The 15773-nt window shown below is 37.3% G+C and overlaps 1 protein-coding gene across 2 annotated transcripts in view; it reads left to right on the top strand.

Moving 5' to 3' along the window:
• The window catches only part of SENP1 (SUMO specific peptidase 1), a 29609-nt gene extending 14059 nt beyond the window's left edge, over nt 1-15550 (top strand). The window contains exons 13-18 of one of the 2 annotated variants that reach the window (XM_032209028.1): nt 370-501; nt 1750-1953; nt 2208-2287; nt 12739-12823; nt 14178-14273; nt 14518-15550. In XM_032209028.1, coding sequence (XP_032064919.1) covers nt 370-501; nt 1750-1953; nt 2208-2287; nt 12739-12823; nt 14178-14273; nt 14518-14580 — 660 coding nt within the window. In that variant the 3' untranslated portion in view covers nt 14581-15550. Of the gene's footprint in view, nt 1-369; nt 502-1749; nt 1954-2207; nt 2288-9965; nt 10034-12738; nt 12824-14177; nt 14274-14517 lie in introns of those variants that run through there. The other variant, XR_004254633.1, reaches the window with a different exon arrangement.
• Nucleotides 15551-15773: the final 223 nt, after the last annotated feature.

Raw genomic sequence — 15773 nt, 5'->3', positions numbered from 1 at the left:
CACCAAAAGCTAGATTTTGGGGGGGTGGTATTTTAGCCTAATTTGATATTGCTGGTAGTTTTGTTTTCTGTGTTAAGTGTGACATTAAAATATATAGGAGGTAATCAAAACATTTCCAGACTTTTCCAAGAAAAAATTATTTGTAGAACATTATTATGTGAAATCTTTTTCAATATATAATAATCTTCCTGATCCATACCCTCCCCCTCCCAAACTTTGAGTCTGTCCAACCCATATATCTCCTCTGTGTTCTCACTCAGCATTTTGGCACTATCCTTCATAATGAAGTTTTTCATTAGGAGTCTGATTTTCAGGTTGAATTTAAGATGTCAGTGAAACCCAGTTCTCTTTCCTGTTAACGATTTATAGGAAATGGAGAAAGAAATAAAAAATGTATTACGAAGTGGAAACCAGGATGAAGTGTTGAGTGAAGCCTTCCGATTAACCATCACTCGGAAAGACATTCAGACTCTTAAGCATCTCAACTGGCTCAATGATGAGGTAAATCTTCAGTCTCCCTTTCAAACATAATTTTTAAACTCATGAATTGTGAGTTGTAAAGGCTTTTTGAGTCCATCCTCTACAGGTACCCTGAAGGGCAGCTGTCTAGCCATCATTCAAGTACATTCACCACTGCTCCAGATAATTGGATCTACTGTTTAACTGCTCTATTTTTACTGTTAGGAATTTTTCCATTAATGTTCAGATGAAATTTGCTTTTTAAAAATAACTTACATCCATTTTTTTCTCTGTTATGTAGTCTAGTGAGATTTATACAGGTAGTACTCATGCTCATTTGTTCAGTGACTATTTGAAATTACAGAGGCACTGAATGAAAGGCACTTGCACCAATCTGCAAAGTTATAACAATTGCAGTGTCCTCCTCAGTCACATGACAAAATATGGGTGCTTGGCAGTCCGCCCTTATTTAAAACTGCAGAGATTCTTCAACTTTTCCCATCCCTTGACTCCCTCCTCCATCTCTGCCATTTGGCCCGCTGTACTCTGCAGCTACTGCCTTCCTGTGTTCCATCATCCTTAGATGACCTTTGTCATCTTCTTGCTCCCACTGCTAATCAAGCAATCCTTGCCTGACCCTTTGAGAATCTTTCTTGAAATCATACATATTTTCTTCATGAGACCTTAGGAAGAAGGGTTTGTGTGGCAGCAACTGTCTTGCAAAGGGCCAGGCTGGGTGCACCTCATCAGCAGTAAGGTATTTCCTAAAAAGAGAAACACAATAACCAAGGGCAGGCCAAAAAAAAAAGTGCATTGGAGAAGAAGTAATTTCTGGTTTCCCCATTGAATTTCCTTATGTTAATATGGCAGGGAGCATTGGAATCTTCCTTCTTTCCTTTCTTCCCCTTCCCTGCAGGCAAGTAAATGTCTGCTGCTGGATGAGGGAGAGAGTGAGGGGATTGTGAGACAGGCTGGGAAACTCATGACATAGATGAAAATGAAGATCACATGACACAGCTACAGCACAGCAGCAGTTGGTAGCACTAAAGCACCTATAACTTTCCCAAATTTAATTACTTTAGGAGTCATGGGTCCTGGACTTTGGACACATTCTGTAAATTAGCCCATTAAAGGTTGGTTCAAAAATTGTTGCCCTATGATGCACTGTTTCACCCAAGGTCATGACAGAAGATTTTTAGTGGTATATACCTGTAGATAGAAACCTTTTAGGGATAGAGAAGAGCTGTTTGAAAAAAAAATACCAAATACATGTATTTCTCTCACACACAGATTATTAATTTCTACATGAATATGCTGATGGAGAGGAGTAAACAGAAAGGCTTTCCAACCGTTCATGCATTTAACACATTTTTCTTCACCAAGTTAAAAACTGCTGGGTATTCAGCTGTAAAACGTTGGACTAAAAAAGTAGATATATTTTCTGTGGACATTCTATTGGTTCCTATTCACCTTGGTGTCCATTGGTGCCTAGCAGTGAGTATATTATGCATATTGGTGTAAATGTTCAAGTGAATTCACATCAGCTCTTTCAAATGTTCCTTGTCTGTTCTAAATGCATTCTAAATTCTTTATGGTGGCTTTTCATTTTTGCATTTTTACTTTCCCAAATGCTTGCTTCTGAAACACTTTTCCATTCTGCTTGCTGCATTATCCCAAATGTGTCAAAAGTACATAGTTCTGTGTAAAATTATGCCAATGTCTTAATACAGAATTTTTGCCTTGTTTAGGTTACTGACTTCAGGAAAAAAATCATCACCTACTACGATTCAATGGGTGGATCCAACAGTGAAGCTTGTAAGATACTCTTGTGAGTATCTCTTTTACATTAAATATGTTCATGTTTTCCTCATTATCTTAGGATTGATAGCAACAATCTTCATACCAAATGGTTTTTGCTGTTATAACACTTGGGAATACTGAACTACCAGGGTATTTTCCAAAGAGACAGCTAAAAACGTGTGTGCTTCTGTAACATGAAAGATAGTTGGCACCTTCTGTAAAATCAATTCAAATAAATCTGATAAATTGCAGTCTTAAGTGTACTGTATTTTCATTTAAAAGTTCAGAAGGTTATATGAGAATAGAAAAATAAAAGGAATGTAACATACAAGGCAATTATAAAAAGAGAGTAATCATATTTGGTAATAAGGCCCTTAAAAATTCAGAATAACAGATTTGGAAGGGACCTTGAAGGTTTTCTAGTCCAACCTCCTGCTTAAGCAGGAGACCCTATACAATTCTGAACAAATGGCTGTCTCAACATGATGGTCTCTTAAAAATCTCCAGCGTTGGAGCACCCACAACTTCTGCAGGCAAACTGTTTCACTGGTTAATAGTTCCACTGTCAAGAAATTTCTTTTTAGTTCTAGATTGGATCACTCTGATAAGTTTCGATCCATTACATCTTGTCCTGATTTGAGAGGCAGGCTCTTGAATCCGAACATAATGGCAGATTTGAATTTTGAGAGCAACGTTCAGATTAATTCACACTTAAGTGGCTTTTCCATCTGGAAAGTGTATTGATCTTTTTATAGGTTTGGGCAGAAATGTTGTAATACAGAATTAAAAGATATACACATCAAAGAATGTTGCTTGAGCATGAAGCTTTGAGACAAGAAAACTGCATCAAACTTGATCTGTTGTTTCTTCATTGGTATTAGCCTGTTCGTAACAGGTTTTGACTTTAAAGACATAAAAACTTATTAATTTATTGTATTTTTGTTTGTTTTTGTTTTGTTTTCAGTTTTTGTAAATTTTCTGAAAATTATATTACTAAGAAATTTATTAATAGCTCAAAGAATTTATTGTTTAAGTTATTTATTAGAATGTAGAACATAGAATAATATAGTTGGAAGGGACGTTGGAGATGTTCTAGTCCAACCCTCTACTTGAGCAGGGAACCCTACATTATTTCAGATAAATGATTATGCCTCCAGTGATGGAGCACTCACAACTTCTGGAGGCAAAATTTTATTTTGTCTTCAGAAATTCAAAATATTGCTTCAGTAAAGCATTTCAAGGTCCTCTGTGTCGGAATAAGCTCAGTTAGAATTTATTTCCTTAGGTGTGGTTCATCCTTCTTTGATGTTAGACCATTCTACAGGTGAAACTCGAAAAATTAGAATATTGTGCAAAAGTTCATTTATTTCAGTAATGCAACTTAAAAAGGTGAAACTAATGTATAAGATAGACTCATTACATGCAAAGCAAGATAGTTCAAGCTGTGATTTGTCATAATTGTGATGATTATGGCTTACAGCTCATGAAAACCCCAAATCCACAATCTCAGAAAATTCTAGGCTCAAACTGTGCACTCTAATTACCTAATTACGCCATAACATCTGCAAAGGGTTCCTGAGCCTTTAAATGGTCTCTCAGTCTGGTTCAGTAGGAATCACAGTCATGGGAAAGACTGCCAACCTGACAGTTGTGCAAAAAACCATCATTGACACCTTCCATAAGGAGGGAAAGCCTCAAAAGGTAATTGCAAAAGAAGTTGGATGTTCCCAAAATGCTGTATCAAAGCACATTAATAGAAAGTTATGTGAAGGGAAAAGTGTGGAAGAAAAAGGTGCACAAGCAGCAGGGATGACCGTAGCCTGCAGAGGATTGTCAGGAAAAGGCCATTCAAAAGTGTTGGGGACTTTCACAAGGAGTGGACTGAGGCTGGAGTCAGTGCAACACACAGACGGATCCTGGACATGGGCTTCAAATGTCGTATTCCTCTTGTCAAACCGCTCCTGAACAACAAACAACATCAGAAGCATCTTACTGGGCTAAAGAAAAACAGACCTGATCTGTTGCTCAGTGGTGCAAAGTCCTCTTTTCTGATGAGAGCAACTTTTGCATCTCATTTGGAAACCAAGGACCCAGAGTATGGAGGAAGAATGGAGAGGCACACACTGCAAGATGCTTGAAGTCCAGTGTGAAGTTTCCAGTCTCTGTTGATTTGGGGAGCCATGTCATCTGCTGGTGTTGGTCCACTGTGCTTCATTAAGTCCAGGATAAACGCAGCCGTCAACCAGGAGATTTTGGAGCACTTCATGCTTCCTTCCGCAGACGAGCTTTATGGGGATGCTGACTTCATTTTCCAGCAGTACCTGGCATCTGCCCATACTGCCAAAAGCACCAAAACCTGTTTCAATGACCGTGGGATTACTGTGCTCGATTGGCCAGCAAACTCGCCTGACCTGAATCCCATAGAGAATCTATGGGGCATTGCCAAGAGAAAGATGAGAGACATGAGACCGAACAATGCAGCAGAGCTGAAGGCCACTATTGAAGCATCCTGGTCTTCCATAACACCTCAGCAGTGCCACAGGCTGATAGCTTCCATGCCACGCCGCATTGAGGCAGTAATTGCTGCAAAAGGGGCCCAAACCAAATACTGAGTACATATGCATGCTTATACTTTTCAGAGGTCTGATATTGTTTTATGTACAATCCTTGTTTTATTGATTGCATGTAATCTAATTTTCTGAGATTGTGGATTTGGAATTTTCATGAGCTGCAAGCCATAATCATCACAATTATGACAAATCACAGCTTGAACTATCTTGCTTTGCATGTAGTGAGTCTATCTCATATATTAGTTTCACCTTTTAAGTTGCATTACTGAAATAAATGAACTTTTGCACGATATTCTAATTTTTTGAGTTTCACCTGTACTTAGTTTAATACATTATATGGCCATTTAAAAACAACAACACCTAGCTAAATATAAGAGAGTGTATGTGTGAGGGTATTGGTATTATTAAACATTTTAATAGCAATAGCAATAGCAGTTAGACTTATATACCGCTTCATAGGGCTTTCAGCCTTCTCTAAGCGGTTTACAGAGTCAGCATATTGCCCCCAACAACAATCCGGGTCCTCATTTTACCCACCTCAGAAGGATGGAAGGCTGAGTCAACCCTGAGCCAGTGAGATTTGAACAGCCGAACTGCAGAACTGCAGTCAGTTGAAGTAGCCTGCAGTGCTGCATTTAACCACTGCGCCACCTCGGCTTTAACATTAACATAGCATTACATAAATAGTCAAAGATGCCAAAAATCTATCAGGGACATTGTAAATATTAGAGAAACATTTATATTTTTATGGGGTCATTTTAACAGTATTTATATCCACAGAAAATGTGTCTTTCTGTGAAAGGGGGCGGTGGGAGAAATGGTATCATTAATACATCAGCATGTTACAACACATTTCAAGCAGGCATTTCAGGATGAAACAAAATGAGATGTTTGCTTATAAGCAGATACATATTCCTGTATGTTTTCAGAGTCTTGTTCACTAATAGCACTATCTAAAATATTGTCATTACAGAACAAGTCCTTTAAAGGGTGGGCTATATGGCATAGGGCTTAGAAGCATTTGAAAGTAAATTAGTAAAAAAATGTTATTAACAATGCATATCAATAAAACAAAAATATTCATGAAATTCATCTTAACCCTTACAATGGATACTATACCCAGAAATAGTTCAAATTGGTAAATAAGCTAAGAAAGTAAAATTGAATTAATAGTGAAGAAAACTATTCTGCTGGAAGCTTTCAGGTAGCCCTTGATTTATGACCACAGATGGGACCAGAAATCCAATCATAAGTCAGTGACTAACTTGATCGAATCATTTTGTTTTTACATTTTTTGTGGTGCTCATTAAGCAAATCACTGTAGCTGCTAAGTGAATGTCACAGTCATTAAGGAAACAGGTTTTAGGTGAACCTGTTCGCCCAAAAGGGCGTTTTTTTGCTGGAAGCCATCAAAGAATGTTGCAAATTGCAATTATATGACCATGGGACACGGCAACTGCTTGTAAAGTTAAGATAATCAACAAGTGCCCAAAATGTGATCATGTGACCATGGGGGTAATAACATTTTACAATGACCAGAAGTGCTTTACTACCCATAACACACATTCAGAGACATTTGTAACTCCAAGGGGCATAAAAGGACCGGCTGTAAGTTGAGGACTATCTCTGCTTATCTAGCAACACAGTACAGGTAGTCCTCAACTTGTGATCACAATTGAGCCTGAAATTTCCATCACTAAACAAAATAGTTAACTGAGTTTTGCCCCATTTTCTGACCTTTGGCCATGATGGCTAAGCAAATCATTGCAGTTATTAAGTGAATTGTGGTTGTTAAATGAATCTGGCTTCCCCATTGACTGAGAAGGTTACAGATGGTAATCACACGACCTTGGGATAGTCCAACTGCCATAAATACAAGTGCTCGAACTTTGATCATGTGGCCGTGGCGATGCTGCAGTGATCGTTAAGTGTGAAAAATGGTAATAAGTCACTTTTTACAGTGCCTTTGTAACTGAATAGTCACTAAACAAATGTTTGTAAGTTGAAGGCTATCTATAACATTAAGTTAATGCTCATCTGGGGATTGTCCTTCAACTGCAGGAACACATGTAATCATTTATGTGTGTCAGGGAAGGCCACAGAATCCCTGATAACCAAAACAACCTGACATGACACTTACAACATTTTCAGAAACAAATTCCTTGTCACCATATTTAAGCATTAAGCATTTTATTTGGGCATTACGGTGATGTGTTTTCTGTGAGGCGCTTCCTGAGAGGAGATTTCTGCCTGCAGCTAGTACAGAACACCAGAGCTAGGCTTCTCATAAAACCTTTGCAAAGGCTATTAAGACATCATCTAGGTGGTGTTGATTAATAAGTTTGTGAGTTGCAAGTTGTTTGGGGAACTGCTTATTTTGTTACATATTTATGTGATCATGATATTCTGCTGAAGGTGCCCTGTTCAATATATTAAGACGCTGATGTTATCTGGCTATGAAGCCCAGCGCCACAGTCTCTTGTGAAAGCATCCACCAAATGAACAACCTTCTGATGGAAATTAATAGCAACGAATTAGCGAACACCTAGAAGCAAACAAAGTAATAGCCAAAAGCCAACATGAGTTTGTCAAAAACAGATCATGCCAGACTAAACTTATTGCATTCTTTGATAATGTGACAAAATTAGTGGACCAGAGGAATGCTGTTGATATAGTTTACTTGGACTTCAGTAAGGCATTTGATAAGGTAGACCATAACCTACTACTAGATAAAGTAGAAGAATATGGGTTAGACAGCATCACCACCAGTTGGATTCGTAACTGGCTGACCAACCGCACTCAACGTGTAGTCCTCAATGGGACTGCATCTTCATGGCGGGAAGTATGCAGTGGAGTACCCCAAGGCTCTGTTTTGGGCCCAGTACTCTTCAACATCTTCATCAATGATTTGGATGAGGGAATAAATGAGGATCTCATCAAATTTGCAGATGACACCAAGCTGGCAGGAATAGCCAACACTCCAGAAGATAGGCTAAAGATATAGAAGGATCTTGACAAACTTGAACATTGGGCACCATCCAATAAAATGAAATTCAATGGTGAAAAGAGTAAGGTTCTACATTTAGGCAACAAAAACAAAATGCACAGGTACAGTATAGGTGATATCTTGCTCAACAGTAGTAACTGTGAAAAGGATCTTGGAGTTCTAGAGGACAACCATTTAAATATGAGCCAGCAGTGTGCAGCAGCTGCCAGAAAAGCCAACACAGTTCTAGGCTGCATAAACAGAGAGATAGATTCAAGATCACTTGAAGTGTTAATACCACTTCATAATGCCTTGGTAAGGCCACACTTGGAATACTGCATTCAGTTTTGGTCACCACAATGTAGAAAAGATGTGGAGACTCTAGAAAGAGTGCAGAGAAGAGCAACAAAGATGATTAGGGGACTGGAGACTAAAACATGAAGAACAGTTGCAGCAACTGGGTATGTCTAGTTTAATAGAAAGAAGGACTAAGGGAGACATGATAGCAGTTTTCCAATATCTCAGGGGTTGCCACAAAGAAGAGGGAGTCAAACTATTTTCCAAGGCACCTGAGGGTAGAACAAGAAGCAATGGGTGGAAACCCGAAGAGTATACTTCTGCAGGAATACTGTAAAATAAAATTAGTTACGAAAATAAAGAAACATAGCAATTAACATAAGTTTGCAGATTGCATAAATCAAAATGACATAAAAGCTTTGCTAGGGTTAGCGCCTTGCTGGAATTTAACCAAATATTTTTTGATTTTCTTAGTATACTGAATGTAATAGAAGTTAATGACTACACTTGTATACCAGTGCATTCTTAGAAATCTATTTATTTGCATTAATTTTCAGGGATAAGTGTTTTCTCAACCGTGGATAAATCTACAGTATAGAAAATTTGGAGACCATCCACCTTTATTCCTTTAAAGCATTTCTACTCTTCCAGCTGTATGAAGGAGCTTAAAAAAGCAAGCATAAATATATAAATATGTCCTACCAGCTTCACAATGCAGGCACATATTTTTACAGTTGACCAGAATAAACTGGAGATGGGACTTCTTGTTCCAGTAGTTAGTAGCAAATTCTACCACAGTTGCTGTGCCTGTGGAACCAATATGGGTATGTCAGCATTATGTCAGGGCAGGCAGTGGGATCTGCAAGCTAATATGGCAGGGCTGTCAAACTCCTGGCCCATGTGTCGGATGTGTCACATGCTGGCCACGCCCACACCCAGTTTAGCAAAGGGGGTGGGGAAGTCCCAATATGTTACGTGACGATGTTGTGATGAGGTGAGTTTCACATCCCTGTAATATCCCTGTCTATTGTTATTACCAAAATTAAAGCCCAGAAACTACTCAGCTTAGTGAAATTCTCATTGTGGTTGGTGGTTTAAAAAAAAAAAACTCCATAGGGAGTTTTTTGAAAAAAGAAAAAACTTCAGAATTTGTAATTCTTCCTCTCTCTTACACTAAAGATTGCTTTGTCAGTAGGTCGGTATGTAGTCCTTGTTTTCCTAGAAAAATACATTTTTCACTTAGGAGATAGTTGAGCATCTCTCAACTGAGAACTCATTGTAAAGCAGTGTTAGTCAATCTTGGCAACTTCTGGATGTGTGGGCTTCATCTTACAGACTTCTCAGCAGTGCCAATAAGTTTATGGTGTGCACCTTTCCAATTGGAAAGATGGCAGTGGTTGATTTGTGTATTGTTTTGGAACGGTGACTTTGTATAAAGTAAATAATATATACATTGAGGATTTTTCCTATGTTTTACAGCATATTTATCATAGTAAACTCAGAAGAAATCACCAATATAAGTATTGCCATGGCAAACTACATTGCTAGTTCTTGTCTGGAATTAGAAGCAGGCAATAGTAAAAAATTAAGGTTAAGTGAAAGATAATGGCTCAATAGTATATTTAGAAATATATATTGGATTAAGGTTTTTGGTTGTTAAATAATTTGATGTTGCCCTGAGAATGTTGTGGTTACAGCTCTTCTGTTAGTTTAATCTTACTGGTAGTAAGAATGGGAACATTTCAGTTTTTTCTAGATGACTAGTGGACATCTAGAATAATGCAATGGGAACTCAGCTTTTAGCTGATCGTTACCCTTTCCATAACTGTTTTTCCCTTTCTATTTCCTTTCAGGAGGCTTTAATTGGTTGAATGCAGTGGGAGGATCACACCGGGAACAGGGGACAGAGGTCCTATTCATGGTTAGTGACCCTTTCATGCTTTCAATCTTTAGAGCTTCCTGATTTTTGGTGAGTTTTGAATGATTTGTCTGCCCCTTTTTAGAAAGGGAAGAGATTTATGGTGTTATAGATCTGTGGTTTAATTCTATAAGTTGTATATCCTGTTTGAAAAATCAGTTAAGGAAAACATTAATCTAATTCAGCCTAAGTATCATACTACGATTAAGGGTTTTAGAAAGCAGGATAGCTTAGCTTTCTTCTTGCTCTACAAAATTGATGATGAATAGCTGATGAAGTGATGGAAGGATTATGATTTTAGTTGATTCATATATTTCCACCCTTGCTAGTTGTGTCACTTGGGTCTTAGATGGGCTGTTTTCCAAATATGTTTTAGATTGTGAGAATGGGGGTGGAAAGTCTCATAAAGGGAGTGGTTTGCCTTAAAGTACCATTACTTATTGCTTCAGAAGTAGTGAAAAATGAAGGCTTCAAAAGATACTAAGGTGTTTGAGAGAGTTTAAAATGTAAGGTTGAAGAAAATACCTGAAATGCTTTGATACATACACAATACCTTCTTGAACACCTGTATAGTGCTCATGTCCTTTGCACCCATCAGAACATGCCCACTTTTTTGTAAGTGGTTCCAATGTATGTTTTGATCATATTTCAAGACAAATTAGATATTCTTACATAGTCATTGTTTATTGGCAGAAAACAGCATCCTGATCCATCTTATTTGAGTTTGGAAGCTAGGCAGGTTTAAGCTTACTTAATATTTGAATAGAAGATTACTAACAAATTCCTGGATTGTTTGTTATGATTAGTAAATGAAAAAAAATCTCAGAAGAAGGCAATGTCAAACTTTTGCATTTTTACTAAGAAAACTACTGTGAAGCCAACAATAGCTGAGCTCAGACTGAGTTCTTAAGTATACCATTATTTGTTTTTATTTTTTTAAAAAATCTAAGAGTTGTTAGCAACCAATTGGAGAACTAGGTGCTGGAATTTAATATCGGTTAAAACCCAATAATATCACGAACATTTGTTTAAATCCATTCTCTCTCCCCCCCCCAAAAATTATTTATTTGAATAGTCATTTAATTGAAAAAATGCCTTTCACTTTTATTACCCCTGACTATTTAGAAATGTAAGAACTAGGGAGTTTCATTTTTTATCTTTTTAAAATCTTTCTGTCCTGCAGGAAGTAGTGATGTTAGTGAGTGCTGGGAATTTTTTTTTTCAATTTTCTTTTCAATATTTTTAGGTGGAGTCGGAGTATTTGAATGTTTTTTGGACCTTGCATTTATAAACTGACATAGTAGCATGAAGTGAAATTGTTTTGAGACCTGCAAACATGAGTTTGAGGGCCTTAGATACTGCATCTCTGTTTAAGAGATTGAGCTATCACAATGACTAGGTAACATATCTTTGAAAAAAGCTGGTCTGTCAACTAACATAAGAAACCATAATAAAATTGAACTTAACAAGCCAACAAGAGATACTTGGGTGAAGAAAATGTATTGTAGTATTACTTTCAACTTAATTCTTCATAGCTAACTGAGTAACCAGAATGTTGCCATATGCTGGGAAGTTAGACATTTCTTTCTGTGGTCAATAAGGAATCATTAACATGATAGGTGCTCATAGCAACCTCCCTAGAAAATTCAACTATGTTTTGTTTTAACATTTAGGATATCTGTCTGCTATGCTGTGATATTTATCTCATTAGTTGCAGTTTAATCCAAATCTATGTGAGACAGAGAATGAAACTGAACCTTATAAATAATTGCTTGAAGTTAAAAAAAATGCAGTTACCTCAAATCAGGTGCAATAAATAGTACTTGAAGCAAAGATAAAATAGAACTTTTGTAATTAAAAAAGCCCAAGAGTACCAGAAATTTCCAAAGTGATTGAAATAAATAGTAAATTGTTCATCCTTCGCCAAGACAGGAAAATCCTGAATTGTGTATATAGTAGTGCAAGTACATTTGGACTCTGATTATTTAGCAATGACTCAAATAACATTAAGATTTTTGCTGTTCATTAAAGCTAGCTTCAAAATGGGTATTGTGTCTTTAGGAATTGCATTAACTTTGGGAATTAATGTAGTTTGATACAGTCTGAGGATTTCTTTAAACAGTGAAGCTGTGGTGTGGGGACTATTTATTGAGTAATAGACAAGGGACATGCAGAAAGCATTTCTTCTGAGTCACAGAGTATGTGTGGTTTGAAAATATATTTACTGGGTAAAAAACAAGCACTGGAGCTGTTTTGGGTGTTTAGAAAAGGAATCTCACTTCATGTTTTTCTTTGCATTTTCCTCATTAATTTTTTAAATTTTGTCTTGAAACCTTGCCACATGTATAATAACAGTTCTCTTTTGACTTGAGATTCAGAGTTAGAGCAGCTAAAATTATTGGAACCACAGTATGCATAAAGTTATAGGACAAAGGCTAACTTTCCTGGTGACACTCAATTGGCAAGGGCTTTTCTGTCTAGGAATACAAGAACAGGATGACGTTCTCTGCTGAGGGAAGCAAGAGGTCAAACACTCATCTCGTTCACCATTTTGGTAAAAGGGATTTATTGACCTGTTAACAGCTATGACCACCCTGATGTAACTGAATATTTTTGCTAAGTAAAATTCTTAAAATGCAACCTTCATTAAAAGCCTCTCATATGTTTTGTGTGCTAAAATGTTTGTGTTTGTTTTCCAATCTCTGCAGGCAATACTTAAAACAGGAAAGCCTAGATAAAAAACGCAAGGAATTTGATACCAATGGCTGGATGCTCCTGTGTAAAAGAAGCCAGGTATGTATGGCTGATTGTATAAGACTCTGAGTTGTTTGAATTATTAATCATAGCTTGTATATATTTCTCTGGTTTAAAAAGTCAGCGGTGGAAAACAGTCCCTTTTCAGTCCTGACTGTAGCAGATTCAGATATTTAACAATACATGCATCTGAAAATAATAATAATATTAACAGGCATATAGATATTATCAGCACTTTCAGGAAGGCCAAGTCAGGAAACAAAACTCCACAAGTCTGATTGGAAATACAATTTATTGTTACAGATTATAGTAAAAGAATCTTGAAAGTCTCACTGAGTTTTCTCTCTCTCCCTTTTAATATTCTAATAAATTAGGGAGTTAATCTGAACTTCTTTCTCCTGTCTTTACTGTTTCTTAGGCTTGAAGTATACTTTGGTTTATATTATTGTTTCTGCTTAGTTTCCCCAAGATGAGCTAGGAAATCTGAATGATCGTATCCCCAGTGGCAGCCATTTTGTGAGAGCATCATTTCGTATTCATATTCCAAATTTGGAGCCAATTTTGAAGGCTTCTGATCAACTGGAATCTGAATGCTTGTAACTCTTTTTCAACACTTAACCACTGCAATATATAGCCGACTATTACAAAAACTTAACATTCTACTTTCTCTGCTATTAAAAAAATCATTTAATATTTTCATTTGCTTTCCAGCTGTACTTTACTTCTCATGGGGCTTCTTTTTTTCTCTTTTTTTCTTCTTTTTCGGGCCCTTGTTGCTCTCCCCTGTAACTGAAAAAGCCAGACAAAGTGGCAATAAGTTAAACAAAGAAGGGGCATTGGAATGAAAAATATATGACAGGTGGGAATAGAACACAGCCATAGATATCTTTAGTATCTTCTGCAGCCAACTAATTATTTGAACTGGAGCTCGGTTGCGATTGGAGCTAATTGTGCAACCTATTGTAAAAGAGCCGTGTTGGTGCAGTATTGCAGGGTAAGTTTGTTCACAGCCAGGAGTTTGATCCTGACTGGCTTAAGGTTGACTTAGTCTTCCATCCTTCCAAGATTAGTAAAATGAGGATCCAGATTGTTGGGGGCAATATACTGATTCTGTAAACTGCTTAGAGAGAGCTTTAAAGCACTGTGAAGCGGTATATTAGTCTGCTATTGCTATCTATTTTGCCTTATTTACCAAGTTGAAGCTTTGCTTTTGGTGCCCTTGTCTCTCTGTATTAAAAAAGTCCTTTAATAGCAGTATTTTGAACTATACTCTTTCATTGAGAGCTTGAAACTTCATCTGTTGTGTGCACTTTATAACAATAGTATTGGATAAAGCCACTATGAAGTTCTCATCAAGAAAATAAAGGGAGATTGGTTTATTTGTCTTTTAAAGGAGATCCCACAACAAATGAATGGCAGTGATTGTGGGATGTTTGCCTGTAAATATGCTGACTGCATTACCAAAGACAAACCAATCAACTTTACTCAAGTAAGTTGGTCCTTTATGGGCACCTCTTTTTTTTTATGGGGAACATTGGTTGTGGGAATTTGAGGCTACAGTTTGCAAATACAAATTCAAAAATGATTTTTTTTTAACGAAATAGTGCTGGCTGGATTAATTTTGGTTTTGTGTTTAAACAAGGAAGGAGCCGAAATATGTCAATATGCATTAAAAATGAATGCCCTGGTAATGTCACAAATATATTGATATTGCTGATTTCTTATTGTTAAAGCAACACATGCCTTACTTCCGGAAACGAATGGTCTGGGAGATCCTCCATCGTAAGCTGCTGTGATTTCATGCCAAGTAAGACTCTTCAGAGACTGAAAACTCCAGGTTTCCTCTTCTTGGCCACCTCCAAGTGGACTGCATGGGTTTCTCCACTGACAAGACTCTCCGCATTACACTTGGTGTTTTTAAAAAGAAAACCACATCTATTTCTTGGACCAGTGTGTCCATGCAGCCTTTTTAAAGCACACACTTTCTTTTGTATTTTGAAACCCTATTTTCTACAAGGGACATTTGAAACTTGGAGAAATACAGCTTTTTATCTTCAAGGAGATTTCTGCTCCTCTTTTTGTAAAAAAATGACCAGATTCTGCAAAGGACTTAAGACGTCCCAGTGATGAGCTGTAAAGCCTTGGTGCAGGAAAGCACTTGCAATCTTTTCTTGGATCTGTCACGATCTGGAGAAGACTCTGTGCATAGTACTAAATAATTGTGGATTCTCCACATTACTTTTGCTGCAGCTAATTATCAGATGTAAAACATGCAGGGATGTGTGTCGGGGAATCTATTTGGCCCAGATTTTCCAGAAGTGTTTGCATGATAAGTGTTTTCTGCTTCTTATAATCTGCTGTTAATAACATGGGTGTTTTCCACAGCAGTTGTAGCAACTTAGATTCCCTTTTATTCTTACACTATTAAAGAGAAATGGAATTTTTAGAGAATGGAAGGCGAATAGACACCAGCACATGAAAAGTGACCACTTGCTCTGTTATCCACCATGGCAGGTAACCTTTTTAATTCTACAGTAAGGCTGCCCAGTAGAAAATTAACAATGCTTTATTTTGACATTCAGTGTTTATCTTGTCACAGAAAATGAGTCATCGTCTGATTATTGAGTGATTATGAGGATTATGTTATCCTCTGATATTCAGGAATAGCCATTTATCCTAAAGCCAGGCAAGGATTTGTGGGCAGGGGCATTCTGCACCGAAAGTCCTTATTCTTCACTGCCCCCTCCCCAAGCCTGCTGTGGTGAGTTTTAACCCAAGAAACAAAAATCCGACACCTTTGTGGCCTACATCACTGCATTCAGATGACTGGGATTATCCCCCCCTTGAAAGCCAGCATTTTTTTTCTTAGCCACATTGTTGCAATGCGATCTGGAGCTTAGTTTCACAAAGAACTAAAATTTTGAAGAGTTGGTGCATTACATTCTCAATAAAAATAGGATTTATAACAAACTAAGCAGCTGTAATGTCA

This window comes from Thamnophis elegans, chromosome 2 (genome assembly GCF_009769535.1).
Source record: "Thamnophis elegans isolate rThaEle1 chromosome 2, rThaEle1.pri, whole genome shotgun sequence".
Taxonomy (NCBI): domain Eukaryota; kingdom Metazoa; phylum Chordata; class Lepidosauria; order Squamata; family Colubridae; genus Thamnophis; species Thamnophis elegans.
Note: the sequence above shows the minus strand (reverse complement) of the source record. Positions and strands in the feature narration are given on the sequence as shown.